A 17925-nucleotide genomic window follows, 5' to 3' on the forward strand; every position below is an offset into this window, starting at 1 on the left:
GGATCAAGTCATGCAGAGCTGATATAGATTAGCTGCATTCTGAACAATGTCAGGGCAAATTACATACACACGCATGCTAAATGCTGGCTGCTGGCTGTGTTGACTGCAGCTGGCACATTTGCCATGTCTTCATTTGGATATAGAGTGCAGTCTCATGCTTCCATGAGCCACATAGTCCCATTTTAGTCAATAAATCGGCTTTATGACCTTTAAGAATGTCATTACTATGGGAATTGATTGATCTCAAGAGTTACGACGGAGGCAATGACTGAGCCGTCTAAATTGGATGTGAGGGGCCGTCTTTAGGGGCCCTCTCCCCCCCCTTTCAGCTCCAGCTCCCTAACGTCTTTGTTAGTCCTACAGCCTGTGTTCGCTGACCCAGTAATGTCACACCTCCATACTGTGGCCGTAAAGGTCCTTTACACTGTCGTCACCTGACAGAACTGCTTGTCTGGAAATGTGATCAGTAATGTGATCATGTCTGAGTCTTCCCTTCCAGCTTTCCCCTGACTGGACAGGAATTACAGAAAAAAAACACAGGGCTATTACACACAGAAATCAGTAGAGCCACAAATAGGATCACGGCCACCGGCGGGCATGAATTACACTGGGTCTGGACTCTGGAAGGAAGAAGACAGGAGGGGATATGCAAAACAGGGCAGTCAACCCTCGTATCAGTGACGGGCGAAGGCCATTCAGTCAAATAGACCATTCACAAAGGTCCATTGAGGCCTTATTACAGGGGAAAGTCATCCAACAAGGAAAGAAGTGGCGGCCACTATGAAGGAAGAGACAGGCAGAGACGCTGTGCGAGTGCTTAGTGATTGGGAACAAATTGAATTTCTCTGCCGCTTGTCTAGCAGGGGATCCAGTGCATGTAAATCATATGTAAATAGAACCATCCTGCTCAGGCTGCTCTGCCTCTGGCACCTTCTATTTCGAAGCATTTGGCGTCCTCCAAAGATCCATTATGGGCTGTCTCCTAATTTCACATATTCATATTTCAAATCTTGGTATCTAACAATGATGATTTATATTTCACGCCCCCCTCTGTGTATTGTAAATCGTTTGCTTTGGAGACCAGTTTGTAGATGCTTGACATTTTTATTGAGCATTCACTTGTCTGCATGCAATTTTACACACCTTCACATTTACTGTAAAGGAATCTTCAAGAGTACGTGCTACATCGACGTTCGCTGGTTTCCCTTTGACGTTCAGCGCTGTGACCTGAAGTTTGGCTCGTGGACATACGGGGGCTGGTCCCTGGACCTGCAGATGGTGGAGGCTGATGTCACCGGATACATAGCCAATGGAGAGTGGGACCTCGTTGGTATGTGTAGTCCATAAGCAGCTGTAAAGTCTAACATGTTGGGAGTTGAGCATGATTGTCGATCAATAACACTTAACTGGGAGATAGGCCTACTGGTACTGTAGATGTCACAGTTTATGGCACTGTACTTACAACCTACAACCATACCAATGTCTCATGTAAGAACTTAACATTGCATTGAGCAAGGTGAGCGTTGGGTATCTAATCTACACTCTAAAGCCCATGGTATACTTGTTGCTTTTAACTACGTGTACGTGTAGCTTACAGAAGATGGCTACCACGCGTCCTGCGTTCCCATGGAGCGCAGTTGGCTGTGCAGGTCCTCCGAAATGAACACAACGCCAACTATGCGCTTGTCTACTGTTATAGATTTATTCTAATAATTAAGAAAAGAGTAGTCGAGAATGCCAAGGTTCATCTTTGAAAGTCCAATCTCCTCACCTTTATTCCAGATAAGTTACGAGTTTGCAAAGTCGGGCTCAAAGAGAAAAGGAACATCCACCAAGAGCAAAGATTATAATGAAAACAGAGCATTATAAAAAGTGTGGGTGTGACCAGACCTGCATATGCAAATAGCTCACTAGCCAATTATCAGTGAGTAGGCTAGGTCAGGGGGTCAACAGCTGAAGTGAACGGATACAGAGATCAAAGATAGCTGGGAGGAGGGGATCCCTGGGGAGGTCTGCTGCCATAAAGTCAATTAGAAGGCCTGGAGATAAGGCATCAGGGCAATACACAGAGGACAGCTGCTCACTTAACACAATGTCTTGAACAGAGAATATACTCATTTGAATGTATCTATTACAGTACATTGTACGCATTGTTATACAGCAAGTATACTGCAGGCTTTAAAAAAAAAGATAGCAACTTGTAGTCACCACTGAACTATTTCTGAAAAACCTCTTGCTTTGATGTCTCTGAAGGCATCTGGTTGTTGAGGAATTGAAGGATAAAACGAAAGGGGATTTGCATAACAAAACATCAATCCAACATTAATTCAGCACTAATTAAAACTGACATGGGGGGATTTTGGCAGTGCTTGCAAGACTGCCTCCAAGCACTCTTTGCCCAATCAAGCATTTGGGAAATGCTCAACAGCATAATGAGCAAGTGATATTTGGTTTCCTGACCTTCCCTCACATTATTTACTGCAGCTCTGATGGTTAACAAACAAAATGTCGTGTCATGTCGTCACCCCGTGCCGTCGCTGTGAAATGTTCTTTTGGGATAAACAGTTAGCCAATTTGAGATGTACATTTTGGCCAATAAAATTGCATTATTATGGCCAATAATGGCTGATAAGAGGATGATTTATGTACAGTATATACCACGTCTTCTATGTTATGTTTCTGCATGTGTAGCTCTACTCATGCAGAATGGCATGAAAGCACATGGGTCCCCTCTAAAGCTCCTGAGGGGATAGTTATGTAGGGTTATGAGGGTTCTTGTCTCAAGGCTAGTGTAGTTATGTAGGGTTATGAGGGTTCTTGTCTCAAGGCTAGTGTAGTTATGTAGGGTTATGAGGGTTCTTGTCTCAGGGCTAGTGTAGTTATGTAGAGTTATGAGGGTTCTTGTCTCAAGGCTAGTGTAGTTATGTAGGGTTATGAGGGTTCTTGTCTCAAGGCTAGTGTAGTTATGTAGGGTTATGAGGGTTCTTGTCTCAAGGCTAGTTTAGTTATGTAGGGTTATGAGGGTTCTTGTCTCAAGGCTAGTGTAGTTATGTAGGGTTATGAGGGTTCTTGTCTCAAGGCTAGTGTAGTTATGTAGGGTTATGAGGGTTCTTGTCTCAAGGCTAGTGTAGTTATGTAGGGTTATGAGGGTTCTTGTCTCAAGGCTAGTGTAGTTATGTAGGGTTATGAGGGTTCTTGTCTCAAGGCTAGTGTAGTTCTGTAGGGTTATGAGGGTTCTTGTCTCAAGGCTAGTGTAGTTATGTAGGGTTATGAGGGTTCTTGTCTCAAGGCTAGTGTAGTTATGTAGGGTTATGAGGGTTCTTGTCTCAAGGCTAGTGTAGTTATGTAGAGTTATGAGGGGACTTTTCTCAAGGCTAGTGTAGTTATGTAGGGTTATGAGGGGACTTGTCTCAAGGCTGGTGTAGTTATGTAGGGTTATGAAGGGACCTGTCTCAAGGCTAATGTAGTTATGTACTGTAGGGTTTTGAGGGGACCTGTCTAAAGGCTAGTTTAGTTATGTAGGGTTATGAGGGGACCTGTCTCAAGGCTAGTGTAGTTATGTACTGTAGGGTTATGAGGGGACTTGTCTCAAGGCTGGTGTTGGCCTGTTCATTGGTTCCTAAGGAGGGAAAGGGACCCGCATTTATATTAGATAGTCAGGCTCGGGGAAAGGGACCCGCATTTATATTAGATAGTCAGGCTCGGAGAAAGAGAGAGCATTTATATTAGATAGTCAGGCTCGGAGAAAGAGAGAGCATTTATATTAGATAGTCAGGCTCGGAGAAAGAGAGCATTTATATTAGATAGTCAGGCTCGAAGAAATAGAGAGCATTTATATTAGATAGTCAGGCGCGGAGAAAGAGAGAGCAAGAGACTAGGAGAGGAGGGGAAGCAGAAGCGCAGATATAATGCACTCAAGAGACACACTCAACCAATGGAGTGTTGAAACTCCATTTAATTGAAAATAACAGAAAGCGAGTTTCCCATTTCAACATCAACATGCTCAATTGCTTCCCCCCATATGGTCTTATTTGAAATCAAAATCAATGTACTGAAAGATTCAAGAATAGCACAGAAATGTTCATTGTGTTAACAAGAAAGAAAGAGTTTGTCTTTTACAGTTATGTTTTATCAGCAGTTATGAGAGTGTATTAACAGTTTATTTCTTTGTGTGTAGGCCTATGTTTGTTATATCTTTGTGTGTGTGTGTGTGTGTATGTGTGTGTGTGTGTGTATTTTTGTGTGCTCGCACACAGAGGTCCCTGGGCGAAGGAACGAGCGTTTCTACGACTGCTGTAAGGAGCCCTACCCTGACGTGACCTTCACGGTGGTGATGCGCAGACGGACGCTCTACTACGGCCTCAACCTGCTCATCCCCTGTGTGCTCATCTCCACCCTGGCCCTGCTGGTCTTCCTCCTGCCAGCGGACTCCGGAGAGAAGATCTCACTGGGTGAGACAGACCTGTGTGTGTGTGTGTGTGTGTGTGTGTGTGTGTGTGTGTGTGTGTGTGTGTGTGTGTGTGTGTGTGTTCATACGTATACGTGGGTATTAGGGCTGGGTATCGATTCGAATTTCAAGATTCGATTCCGATTCACAAGGTGCAGAATCGATTAACACGATTTGATTCGATTCAATATCGATTCGGTTAGTGTTACTAAAACCTGTTTTTTTTTAGCTGTAACCTTAATTACATGACTGCCAAGTTATGCAACACATCAATACTAGGGCTGGGTATCGATACTGATTTCCAAAAATGAATGAATGAATGAATCATTTAATTCATTAATGAACTATTCATTCCTTCATTTAGTCATTCAATCATTAAATAAAAGATCGATTTTGGGATTCATGAATCGATTCTGAATCGATTAATCGATTTTTTTTAACCCAGCCCTAGTGGGTATAGGTATCTGTACAGTACGAGTGTGTATGCGTGAGAGAGAGAGAGAGAGAGAGAGAGAGAGAGAGAGAGATAGTTTGAATGTGTGCTGTGTGTGTGCTTGTGTTATGCTCACTGCTCACACAGTATGTTGGGCATTTGCGCCAAATGTGGTGGAAAGAGAGGACCAGAAAGAGAATGTGAAATAGCGTCAGAAGACAAGGGAGAGCTTGTCAACAACATGACTGAAATCAGCAACCCAAACAGCGCTGTATCCTATCATATTAGAATCCGGTCTGATGCCTTCTTGCAGAAGTTCCTTAGCATATTGTTTTAATTACTGGCTGTTTTAGGGGTTTTGCTGAAACTATAACCCAATCTTCAGCCGAGAAGACCTTAAATATTTCATCCACAGTTCCACTGTAGGGGTTTTGCACTGTAGGAGTGCATGTGAGTGAGTTCATCTCATATTCCTGCATGCCATTTTGACAGACTGTCACTCACGCTGCAGCTGAAGTCAAGTTATTTTTTGCTGAAAGGCAGTTCTGAAAACGTGCACCCCTGCCTATGCCACAGTACTCTTATTGTGTTGACTGGGGGTAACCATAGTTAGTTACCCAATGCGATTTCAGAACAAAAAATATATTAAAATGTGAAATACAGTCTTACAATTATACAGACTAATAATATCAATAATGTACCTAGAACAACATGACATATGGGGTACTTACTGGGTACCTTCAGGTAAGTACGAGGTACTTACCAACATAGTTGTTTCATGTGGATTGGACAACGCAATTGCATTTACAAGTGTGTTCAATGTGGTCACAATGCATCCATTTCAATGCGACCATTTCATGGTCTTGTGAGTCTAGCACTTTCATGGTCAGTAGGCTACACGCGCGGGTGGCTGCAGGCGGGAGTGTGCATAACAAAACAAAACAAACATCTTTATTCATCATACAGTGAGACACACGCACATCACGGTGTAGGCGGCGAAACACACACACACAAAATGGCAGGAGCATCCACCAATAAAACCTCTCTCCTGCTCTTAACCCATCCCGACGTCCTTCCCCCAACAGCAACCGGGAGCAGACAGTAGGCAGCGTGCATGGGATGCGCCCGGGGGCCAACCAAGTCGTTGCGCTCCGCATACTACATAATAGAGTCTGGGCCACTTCGCCGCCCAAGCTGGTATTCTGAGGGCGTATCGACGTTTCAAAATTGAAAGAGTGACAGGTCGAAGCAGCAAATGAGAGACGCTAGCCCAGGTTAGGCTAGTAATGTAGGCTAGTTAGCGTAGCTTACGTAGTGTATCAGCAAAATAACTCTCGTGGGTTTGGCGTTGAGACTAGACCATAGAGGACCGGAGTAAGTGTAGAGTAAAAAGTTCTCGATCAGGAGTCCAAATAAGAAAGGCATTTGACGAAAAACAGAGTCCGATGTAATAAGTTTTATTTGCTCCTTCAGCAATTACAACAAATAAAACTTGGTGGCCCCTCGAGAGAACAACAACTCTGTCATCTGTGCACTGCAGTACCCCCCTTTTCTATCTTGCCCACAACAACACGCCCATATCTTGGCACAAATCTCTTGCACCTGTTTAGTTACATAACTTGGAGTGTAGAAAAATGATAGAGGGACATAGAGTGATGGAGGGGAGAAATAATGTGTGTGTGTGTGTGTGTGTGTGTGTGTGTGTGTGTGTGTGTGTGTGTGTGTGTGTGTGTGTGTGTGTGTGTGTGTGTGTGTGTGTGTGGTGATGGAGGAACATATAGTGATGGAGGGGAGAGATAGTGTGTGTGTGTATGTGTGCGTGTGTGGTGATGGAGGGACGGGCTATGGAGTGATGGAGGGGACATGGAAACATGGAGGGAGTGACGAAGGGGACAGAAGAGTGATGGTAAGATAGATAGAGAGAGAGAGAGAGAGAGAGAGAGAGAGACCTAGTGTTCTGGTCTGGTATTTTCCTGAGCAGTCATCCTTGTTACATCCCAGTGCTTTGCTATCTAAGCAGTTTCATGCCATACCTTGAGATGATTACAATACCATGAGATCATTAAAAGCAGGGGAGCTGAATTAAATTAAATCACATCATAAGGTCATCTTGTCTGATGAGTGCAATTTTCAGCCTTGCCCAACACCTGGTCATCTAATGGTCAGAAGGAGACCTGGAGAGGCCTACAAGCCACAGTATCTCGCACCCACTGTGAAATTTGGTGGAGGATCGGGGATTATCTGAGAGTGCTTCAGCAAGGCTGGAATTGGGCAGACTCATCTTTGTGAAGGACATATCAATCAAGCCACGTGTCCTGGAAGAAACATTGCTTCCTTCTGCTCTGACAATGTTCCCCAACTCTGAGGATTGATATGGATCGGATAGGAGTCCTTCCGAGTAAGTTCTTTGAAGCACCAATAGTCCATGCAGAACTGCAGGGATCCATCTTTCTTGGTTACCAACACTGCAGGAGATGCACACACGGGCTATCGGACGGTTCGATGATGCCTGCAGCCGCCATCTGGCCAATCTTCCCTTCTGCCTCCTGGAACTTCATCAAGGGAAGACGTCGAGCTCTCTGGTGGACTGGGGCTGCCCCACCAGTGTCTATGTGATGCTGCACCAGACTGGTGCATCCGCATTCCAGGTCACTTGAGGCGAAGAGGTGTCTGTATTTCACCGGCAGACATCGCAGTTGCTCACTCTCTTCCAGACTTAAGCCTTCCACACTCCGCTGGAATAGCTCCTCCAGGCCAGCAGCTCTTTCGGGCGACACATCTGCCCAAAAACTTAGGGCCAGGCGCCGGAGGCGGGATTCACTACCACCGCCCCTGGGTACCTGGTGGCAGGTAGGAGCCCCCAGCACATGGTTGCCTACCTCCAACTGGGGTTCAGCCGCCTGTATCAAGGCACCCATGTCCCCCAGGGCATCCAGGCCCAGGATGCAGTCTTCCCGTATCTCTGCCAGCCAAAGGTCCTGCGGCACTGTCGTGTCGCCCACCTCCACGGCTAAGCCGCTCCTTCCCTTGATGACAGAACTCTGGCCTGTGACAGTTTCCATCCTGATCCCCACGCGTGCCCATTTTATCTCTCTTCCCAGGACTCCTGGTCTCACCAAGCTGATAGTAGCTCCAGTGTCCACCAAGGCCACGCAGTCTTTACCGTTCAGCTTGCAGGGGACATGGAGGCTGGGGCCTGGGCCAACCCGTCCAACAACTGGAGGATGGTGATGTGGTGGGGGTACTTCATGGGCCGGTCCATCCCCATCTAGGCCGGCCCTTGCTTGTTTCCCGATGCAGGGGTGGTTGTGGCTGGTGCTTCGGGGGTGTTCTCTCGTCTTGGCTGGTAGGGAGGTCTCTGTCATGGTCGGTGGGAGCGGCCTCTGGCTTGTTCACGTTCCTGTATTCGGTGCCCTTCGGTGCCGTTCATCAGAGTCTTTTTCGACGATGATCTCCTCCCACAATGGTCTAGAAGGTCTGGGACGTCCAGAAGGTCTGGGAGGTCTAGAAGGTCTGGGAAGTCCAGAAGGTCTGGGAGGTCTAGAAGGTCTGGGAGGTCCAGAAGGTCTGGGAGGTCTAGAAGGTCTGGGAGGTCCAGAAGGTCTGGGAGGTCTAGAAGGTCTGGGAGGTACAGAAGGTCTGGGGGGTCTAGAAGGTCTGGGAGGTACAGAAGGTCTGGGAGGTCTAGAAGGTCTGGAAGGTCTAGAAGGTCTGGGGGGTCTAGAAGGTCTGGGAGGTCCAGAAGGTCTGGGAGTTTCAGCCGGTCCCGGGGGTAGGTCTGGTTGCGGCAAGAATGCTCCTTTGGAGCCCTGCGAAGGTAAGGCTTTTTCTTGCCCCTGGGACACAGTACACAGTGACTCAGCAGTTGGCACAGGTCTCCACGTCTCTGAGTCCACGCTGCGTTGCTCTCCCCCAGAGGGGTGACCAGTCTCCTGATCTCCATCTCCAGAGTTGTGATTTCCCCATTTGTTTGATCCGCCCCCGGGCTGTCTGGGCCGTTCTGATTCGCCCTCCGACCTTCGGCTTACTCAGAATACTAAGTGGAAAATTCTGTGTTGACTCTCCACCTATCCGAGTAGAGTATGCGCAACACTGCTCCCGTCGGGAGGAGTGCTTTAGTGCCGGGATCCAGTCTCGCCACAATATCGATTCACCCTCCGGCCTTCTTAGTTTCAACAGAGGAGTCCATCCCACTTCTGACGCCATCGTAACATAGACAAATGATGGACTCCTCAGACAGGTGACGAATGACGTACTCATGCTCAGCAAGGTCACAGGGTACTTTCATGAGCATTCCCCCTCGCTAGCTTAGCTTGCCCCCCTCGCAGCCAAGACCCTATCAAACGGCTAAAGATGTTTGGTCATGGTTGCTTTATTAGACTAGCTAGTAACTGTTTACTTAGATAACAACACTTTTGATAACACATCCTTTAACAAAATATAACATTCATAACCATGCTTTTTTAGACTAATATTTCTGGCCTGGAACATAGTTCGACCTAGTTTGCTACAATAATAAAAACTATACAGATGCGGAGCACTATTTTAGCCTATCTCAGCTAATGAAAACTATAAAGATTAGTTATATATGAACCATGGAGGTCAGAAGTTTGTAGTGTGCAGCTGGTACGTGGTAGATGGTGGAGTCCCACAAAGACCCCTGTGCACTGTAATAATAAGATGTGAGGCCTGGGCTGGAGCCGTGTGTGTGTGTGTGTGTGTGTGTGTGTGTTCACATTTTAACTTTACAGAACTTTAAGGCTCTGTCCGGAATTAGGAATTTTCTGGTTGCGTGTGTCACAGGGTGCGCTCTTCAGTATCACTTCCAGGCTCACTTGCACATGCTGGGTTTGATCTTGAGTCCTCTGCCTTGCCAACACAGGAGTGAGTTTAACCAATTCAGCTCGGTTACACATGCTTTAGCAATAGTGTACCATATATTAAGATGCTTAATTTTGACTATTCCTGCAGATGCAGTTAGCAACAACAATTGAGTTGTTGTTGAAGTACTTCGATAAACAGTATTTAAGAAAACTCAATGCCAAGCTAGTTTAATTAAGTCTTTAAGCAAGTGTCCACATTTCAAGTCATGTCCTTGGATGAACTATAGCCTGGGATCAATATCTGCTGCCAGTAACATTTTACCAAGTGACACCAAGAAGAGTTAAATTTAGAAACGGCAGAGAATATTATTTCATGATTCTTCTTTTTGATATACTGTACTGTTTCAAATTGGAATGTTAGGGCATAGATTGTGTGTGTCTGTTTATAATTATCTATGTGACAGTATGTGTGTGTGTGCGCGCGCGTTTGTGTGTGTGTGTACTCACCAGCATCACTACAGTAACCCTGTGCATGTCCATATCAATTCTATCGACTGAAGGCCTGACTGAAGGCATGAGTGAGCGCTTGTTAATAAGAGGAAAGCACTCTATCCATCTTGATCCCTGGATTGGCCTGCTTTATTGATCCTGGGAGTTCATTAGGAAACTTAAGGATCTGTGCCGCTGATGTTAGTCATACTGGAGCCCCACTTTGGGTGTAGGACTCAAACTCTCAGGCCCGGAATACGGCCATGCAAAACCACTGGCGCTATCGCCAAGGGCTATTGGCAATTGATGCTATTGTAAAATTTTGTGAATTTCTTTGTGCAAAGTAAGTATACGGAAGTCAGTGATGGTGCGTCCAGTGAAGGGGTGGAACAATTGGATGAAATGGTGCAGGTGTGCCTTTCTCAAGCCAATCAGGTGTGCCACAGTACAAAATACGGTTACTGGAATGTAATTCCAGTTCTATGAGTGGAGCGTAGTCCCATAGGGGGGGCTTCGCCTCTATTCACCACCAGCAACGTGACTGAAAACCCAAAATGTACGCACCTATGGCCAATGAGAGTACAGGTGCTCCCCCTTATAAGGGGGTAAACACGCCATACTGTGGCCTGCCAGTGAGGTAGTCTGTGATCCAGGCCACCATGTCGTGGTCTACCCACATTGCTGGGAGCTTTTCTACGAACCAGCGGGGCAGGAAAGTGTTGAATGCACCGGAAAAGTCAAAGAACATGATAGAACTTGTTAGGCTAATCTACATGTGTATCAACAAGGCATGAAAATAAATCTAAATGAATCAGCCATAACAGATTAATATTATCCAGTTTAATGCCAGTTAATGTGGGAGAAGTGCCAGCCTGTGACAATTGGATGTGTAATTTAATTTTGCCTAACAAGCGTGCAAAATATTGCCTGCAAAATATTTGCTGACTGTAGTTAGGAGGGCATATGCGTTTAATGTAACGCCTATTCTTTAGATTACACCCTTCAAGCTTTTTAACTACACATTAAACTTGTGCATCTACTTTTCTATTTTGTTATTCCATAGGGATATCGCACAGAAATTGGTTTTATACCATATGGAACTCTTGCTTCTACATTTTGTCAATGTTCTTCCAACATGGCGCTGTGTATGGTTGCTAGGTGATTTAGAATGCGACTGCAAAGCCTTGGCAAAAATGGAACATACTGTGCACGCTTTACAAACTGTCTTTCTTCTCCACTCCCAATATCTTTTTTTCCAATACACACGAGAAAATACAATATATTATATATATTATAGAGCCCTACCTCTCTTTCTCTCTCTCTCTCTCTCTCTCTCTCTCTCTCTCTCTCTCTCTCTCTCTCTCTCTCTCTCTCTCTCTCTCTCTCTCTCTCTCTCTCTCTCTCTATCTCTCTATCTCTCTCTCTCTCCCTGCCCCCCAATCCCTCTCATTCCCACAGGCATCACTGTGCTGCTCTCTCTAACCGTCTTCATGCTCCTGGTGGCTGAGATCATGCCCGCCACGTCGGACTCCGTTCCCCTCATCGGTGAGTGAGATCTCAGACTCAGTCATCCCTACAGTACCATACTCCTCCATCCCTCATCCTCCTGTCCTGTCCTCTCAGCAATCTGTTCATCCCGCTCATCCGTTCCCCTCATCCGCTACACGAGAGTGCCTAAAATGAGAATTGCTGACTGGGCATATAAAGTGACAAGCACACTTCTTTAAAGTGATACTGGGTGGCCCCTGGCTGGAAGTTGATTTGTCTCACACAGAGGTACACATCATCCTCAAGGGGAATTTGAGGAACATGAGAACGATGTGTGAAGGACTACGTTTCTCTAGTTGCTTACATTCCTTAGGGAGTGTTATGTCTACTGTAGCCTACATATATTTGCTGAGAGGGGCGCAAAGTTAACAAGATTAAATCCTAGGCTAGTGAGCAAATGGGTCAATGGGAATTACAGTTTCCTCATGAAGTCAAATGACTGCCTTTCCAGTACCATTGCTTTGTATCTTGTTGAGGGAATCTTTCTCAATCTCACATCTCCATTATGTCCATCTTCAGGCTATCTGGAGACATGGAAAAGCTTGATTACTTACGACCAATAATGGAGCCCCACCATTCAGGGTTCATAATTTGTTTTTAATGAATGACATTTTATGTTTGCTCTTTGAAAAGCACCAGCAATAAACTGATATTAGACATACTAAACCTGACCATCTTCCCCAACTGCAGAATTAAGCTATAACCACATCTCTGTCTCCAGTAGTCTGAGATGGCTTATATAAACCCGCCATTTTGCTCTGTATTCCAGCTCAGTACTTTGCCACCACCATGGTTATAGTGGGCCTGTCGGTCATCGCTACCGTCCTTGTCCTCCAGTACCACCACCATGACCCGGACGGAGGCAAAATGCCAAAGTGGGTAAGTCTGTCCGTCTGCCCGTGGCCTTGTACAGTATTCCATCCACGTTCCTGCTCCTCTCGCGGCCCCGTTATGGAACGCTGAACAGCAAATGCTGAAAATTCCATTACAGCGGACTTTAGCCTATAAGGTTAACGTTTCTACTTGAGAGGCTGCTCAGAGCTGTTCTTCAGCATTAGTGCGCAACTGAAGCCCCAGCTGTTAGCCATGAGGAGAATGAGGAATCAGTTGGAGGGAGGAGGACAAAGCTAGGACTAGCCTTGAAGGGCACACAAGTGAAGAGTAAGAAGAAAAGAGCTTGGAAAGGAAAATGCATATAGTTAAGAAGTTTTATTCTGCCAACATTCTCTCCCAAAAAATCGCTTCTTCTCAGCTGAGAAGTCTGATTTCCTATTCTGTTTCAGTGTGTACTGTATTGTTAAAGGACCATACCGGTCTAAATAGGATTTGATCTCCTTATACTAGTCACCCAACGTATATCACATTACCGCAATCAATTTTCCGAAGCAAAGCTCTCATTAAAAGATATTTGCATTTTTGCGTTTTACTTAGATTTCAAAAGTTGAACGTGTTGGCTTGATTGCTCAGAAATTCCGAGTTTTTTTTCTCAGAAATTCTGACTTTAATCTCAGAAATTCTGACTTTAATCTCAGAAGTTATTTCTGACTTTTTTCTCAGAAATTCTGACTTTAAAGTCAGAAATTCTGACTTTAAAGTCAGAAATTCTGACTTTAATCTCAGTTCTTCTGACTTTAATCTCAGAAGTTATTTCTGACTTTTTTCTCAGAAATTCTGACTTTAAAGTCAGAAATTCTGACTTTAAACTCAGAAGCTTAAAAAAATTATAAACTCAGTTGTTGGCCCTAATGCTCTTCCGTATTTGAAACTAACCGGGGCGAACAATTTAAAAATAGGTTTTGATGCCATCACTTTCAACCTTTGGAATGTAAGTAAAACGCGAAAATGCTAATATCTTTTTAACGTGAGCTTTACTTCGGAAAATGGATGCGGTAATGTGATATACGTCGGGTGAGTAGTTTTAGGAGATCAAATCATATTTAGATTCCTTTATGTGCTCCTGTGATCTGGTGCCACTGAGAACACAATGAGCCCTGTTAATATTTAATGGAGTGTGAAACTGAATAAGAAGCTGCTTTTTCCCAAATAGCTAGATCTGGAGAGAACATCATTAGAGTAAAAAGCTGTGTTGGAGTTGTTCCCAACTGAATATTGCATAGTGATGTACAATTCTTGCATAACAGAATAGAACTCGTCCATATTTCTGCTGGTGTTGATATCTATTCTTGTCTCTTCTAACCCTGATGTACACACACACACACACACACACACACACACACACACACACACACACACACACACACACACACACACACACCTCACCACATATACATATCTTTCCTTATTCACACATGCACTCATCCGCACACTCCTACACACACACACACACACACACACACACACACATAACCAACCAACTACACACACATACGGCATCCTTCCCATAGACCCGTGTTCTGCTCCTGAACTGGTGCGCCTGGTTCCTGCGTATGAAGCGCCCGGGGGAGGAGCGTGTGCGCCTGGCCTGCCACAACAAGCAGCCCCGTGGCAGCATCTCCAGCGTGGAGCTCAGCGTCAGCCAGGGGGCGCTGCAGCCCACCAACGGCAACATGCTCTACATCGGCTTCCGGGGCATGGAGGGGATGCACTACACCACCACCCCGGACTCCAGCGTCATCTGCTCCAGGCTGTTGGGGGCGGGGGACGAGGACGTGCGGCTGCCCGGGGCCGGGGGGCCCTCCGTCGGGCTGGGCCCCGGGAGCTCGGTGGACTCAGACCTGACCAAGATCCTGGAGGAGGTGAGCTACATCGCCAAGCGTTTCCGGAACCAGGACGAGGAGGAGTCGGTGTGCAGCGAGTGGAAGTTTGCGGCGGCCGTGATCGACCGGCTGTGTCTGATGGCGTTCTCCGTCTTCACCATCCTCTGTACCATCGGGATTCTCATGTCAGCGCCCAACTTTGTGGAGGCCATCTCTAAAGACTTCTTCACTTGAGTGGGGATGTGGGAGGAGGTGGGGTGCCAGAAGAGTACACACACATACACACACACACACGTATATAAACAGGTAAACACACTTACAAACACACATACAAATCATATTGTCAACATCTCAAACTCATCACTCTGGGCTTACATATCAGATAACTCACTCAGACTATTACTGTAAGGACTCACGTCTACTGTATCTTTATGGAGACATTATAACAGCTCCAATCTATAGCAATACAAATGTTGTCATTGTTAGTGGTGTGAGTCTGTAATCACTGGGAACAATTACTGTGTACAGTAAATATTCCAGGATGTAGCATTTGTATTAGAACGTATACAGTAAGTAGGCTTATACTGTAAGGTTGCGGAGGTCAAATGTTTGTGCCAGTAGGGTGTGGATCTTTGTATTGTTTGTAATGTACAGTATGTGTAAAATTGTCTTTTCACCACCCTCTGAAATAATACCATTGTTGTAATTTGTGGAAAAGGAAAATGGTGTCTGTGTAACATGTAGTCTCTCCATCTTGTATTGTAGGGACTCAGATGAATTCAATTAAGAAACTTCTACATTTCAAAATGTTGTTTTGTTTCAGATTTTCTTTTCAATCTTAGAACAGCCATTATCATAATATGAAACTCCTGAATTGCGAAGCTATAGCTTTTCCTACAGCTGTCCATCATGAAAGTACTCTGTCTAATATACTCTACCATAGCATTTAAAATGTGTGCTATTTATTGTTTCATACAACACTACTGTACTGTATGTTCGCTGACCGTTTCCACATGCTTGGAACCTGTTTACTGTACATGATGGCCTGAAATATTGAAATATTGTATTTGTGAGGGACCTGTGTGCTCCCAAAAGCCAATCTTACAGTAGATTGATGTCATCATCACATTCATATCTCTTGTCATCTCTATGGCACAAAATATCAACTGGGCGATCCCGTTCTGATTCTAGAAGCCCCATGTCAACACCCCCTTTTCCCTCCCTAAAAGCAATATGGAAGCATACTGCTCTTCCCACACTGTATGCACTCATACCTCTCCATGCACAGCAGTTCTGTGATCCCCAATAAATAAATGTATTTTTCTAGATGTCATGTGATGTCAATGCATCCAATTATTTGTGTGTGTGTGTGTGTGTGTGTGTGTGTGATAGAGAAAGTGTAAATCTGGGGTTAGTAATGCTGAGATAATCTGATACTGTAGTAAGAGCACCACAGGCTGGTTTACTCCACAAGATCAAATCACTGATCTCTTTCAAAGCCCTCTTATATAAAATAAAAAAAGTAACAAAGGAACAAGTGAGGGGGGAATGTAGCGAAGATCATTCGGTAACACTTAAGAATAACTACCCCTTATAAATAGGTAATAGATCATCCACAAACTGTTAGTTAATGAGTTAATAATGATGTGTTAAACACTTGTTTATAGTTAATGATTTACAACTATCCTTTATAAATAGCTAATAGATCATCTTTTTCATAGAAATTAGTAACAGTTTAGAATCTAAAGTTGATCAGCAAATGTTTGGATTTGAAGCTCTTCACAAACCTTCTATCCCATTGTCATGGTAATTCCAAAAACACATTTGCATGAAAATAAACACAAGTGTGGTAACACTTGACTTCCTTCGACCAGCTACCATCATCATCATCGTCAAAAATGAGCTCGTTCTTCCAACGCGTTGACCACCCTACACTGTGGCTGGCACCAAGCCTGGCACCAGCAGGGGGGCATCTAACCAGGGTGTCACCCATGTGGATCCCCCAGCCTCCTGCTCTCCCCCTTCATCCTCACACCCTGACAGCAGCCCCCTCCGGTCTCCAGGAGCCCCACAGCTGGGAGCAGCAGGAGGACCTGCACGCCTACTACATCTCCATGCTCCGGTTCTACCTCCAGTGGGTCCAGTGTGACCCCTACCTGCCCGAGCAGGGGAGGCAGAGCCTGGCCGGACGCTACATGGAGCTCCTTGGCAGGGCCGAGTTTGTCCACAAGATGGAGAGAGAGAACTACGCGGGCGCCGTGGAGCAGTGGGAGTGTGGGAAGGACCGGGAGGAGGAGCTGGAGGAGGAGGGTGTGGAGCAGAGCGGGAACTCTGACCTGCAGGGGCTGTTTACAGATGAGGAGCTGGAGCTCCTGGAGGCCACCCAGGGGATCCTAGAGCTGGCTGGCGAGATGGGCTTCCTCCAGGACTAGGACTCCACCCCTCTGATGGATATCACAGCCTTTAATGTCATAATGAGTGGTTTAGTTTTAAGTAGTTATAGAAATGTACTAAGGTAAGGTAATAAGTTCAGATAAGATAAGGTAAGCTAGATTGGTGGCCATGGTGGGTAGATTTCTTCATGGTTGTTTTAGTGCCCAGATAGCAAGCGGATCTGGGTCATATACAGGCCAGATCTGGCCCTTGTGGCTTAGTTCCGGCCCATATATGGCCCAGAATCATTACACATCCGCTTGCTATCTGGGTGAGGTAGCTAGTGAGTGAGTGGTGGAGTGAGGTGCTTGATAGAGACGAGTGAGAAGATATTGAGTAAAATCGTACAGCAGCCTTGCTAGGTCCAGACTACCCTCTGATTGGATGACTAACCTGGTTCCACCAGAATGTTAATTTCCCTTCAAAGGGATTTTAATTCCACTCCACTTTACTTATCACTAGTCACAGTAGAGGAGGAAATAGACCCTCTGTGATGATTGGCTAGCTAGATTAGACGGCTAGTTTACTGTAGCAGTTAACCTGCAGTGCATGATGAATGAATGTTCTCTTTGCTTCCATTAGAACCTTGGTCTTTGACACAGTGATGTGGATGTCACATAGCTTGTTGATTCAGCTTAATCGATTATGTTTTGGACAGTATTGGTAGGGAGGTGTGTGTGTGTGTGTATTCATTTCAATCCAGTTGTGTTACAATGACTGAATACATGTTGAATAGAGGTGAGGATATAGAGAAAGAGAAAGAACGTTTTGTCTTACAGAGGTGTGTGTTTTTAACATTGGACAGAAATAGAACTGATAGGCTCATTTTAAAAGTCAGTGTTTTTGCAGCCAGTACAATGCTGCCCCCAGTTTATAGGAGAGACCCAGTCAATGGTCGACCCAGCCATTCCTGTAATATATAATATCAACTCTAATGGATCATACAGATCAGGGGGTACAAAGTGATATTTTCACATGGTTGTTAATGTCATAGTATTGATGGTCGCAACAGGTAGCCTTTTGAAAAGAAAAAAC

General features: G+C 45.2%; 1 protein-coding gene across 1 annotated transcript; it reads left to right on the forward strand.

Annotated features, from left to right (window-relative positions):
• Positions 1–1275: 1275 nt before the first annotated feature.
• On the forward strand, positions 1276–14691 carry LOC311319573 (CHRNA7-FAM7A fusion protein; the record flags this gene model as incomplete). Its single annotated transcript, XM_084451140.1, has 5 exons — positions 1276–1330; positions 4257–4451; positions 11651–11737; positions 12510–12619; positions 14146–14691. The coding sequence occupies 5 exons, from the start codon at positions 1276–1278 to the stop codon at positions 14689–14691; spliced, it is 993 nt and encodes a 330-aa protein (XP_084307266.1).
• Between the last annotated feature and the right edge of the window lie 3234 nt (positions 14692–17925).

This window comes from Borostomias antarcticus (genome assembly GCF_949987555.1).
Source record: "Borostomias antarcticus genome assembly, chromosome: 16".
In the NCBI taxonomy this organism is placed as follows: Eukaryota; Metazoa; Chordata; class Actinopteri; order Stomiiformes; family Stomiidae; genus Borostomias; species Borostomias antarcticus.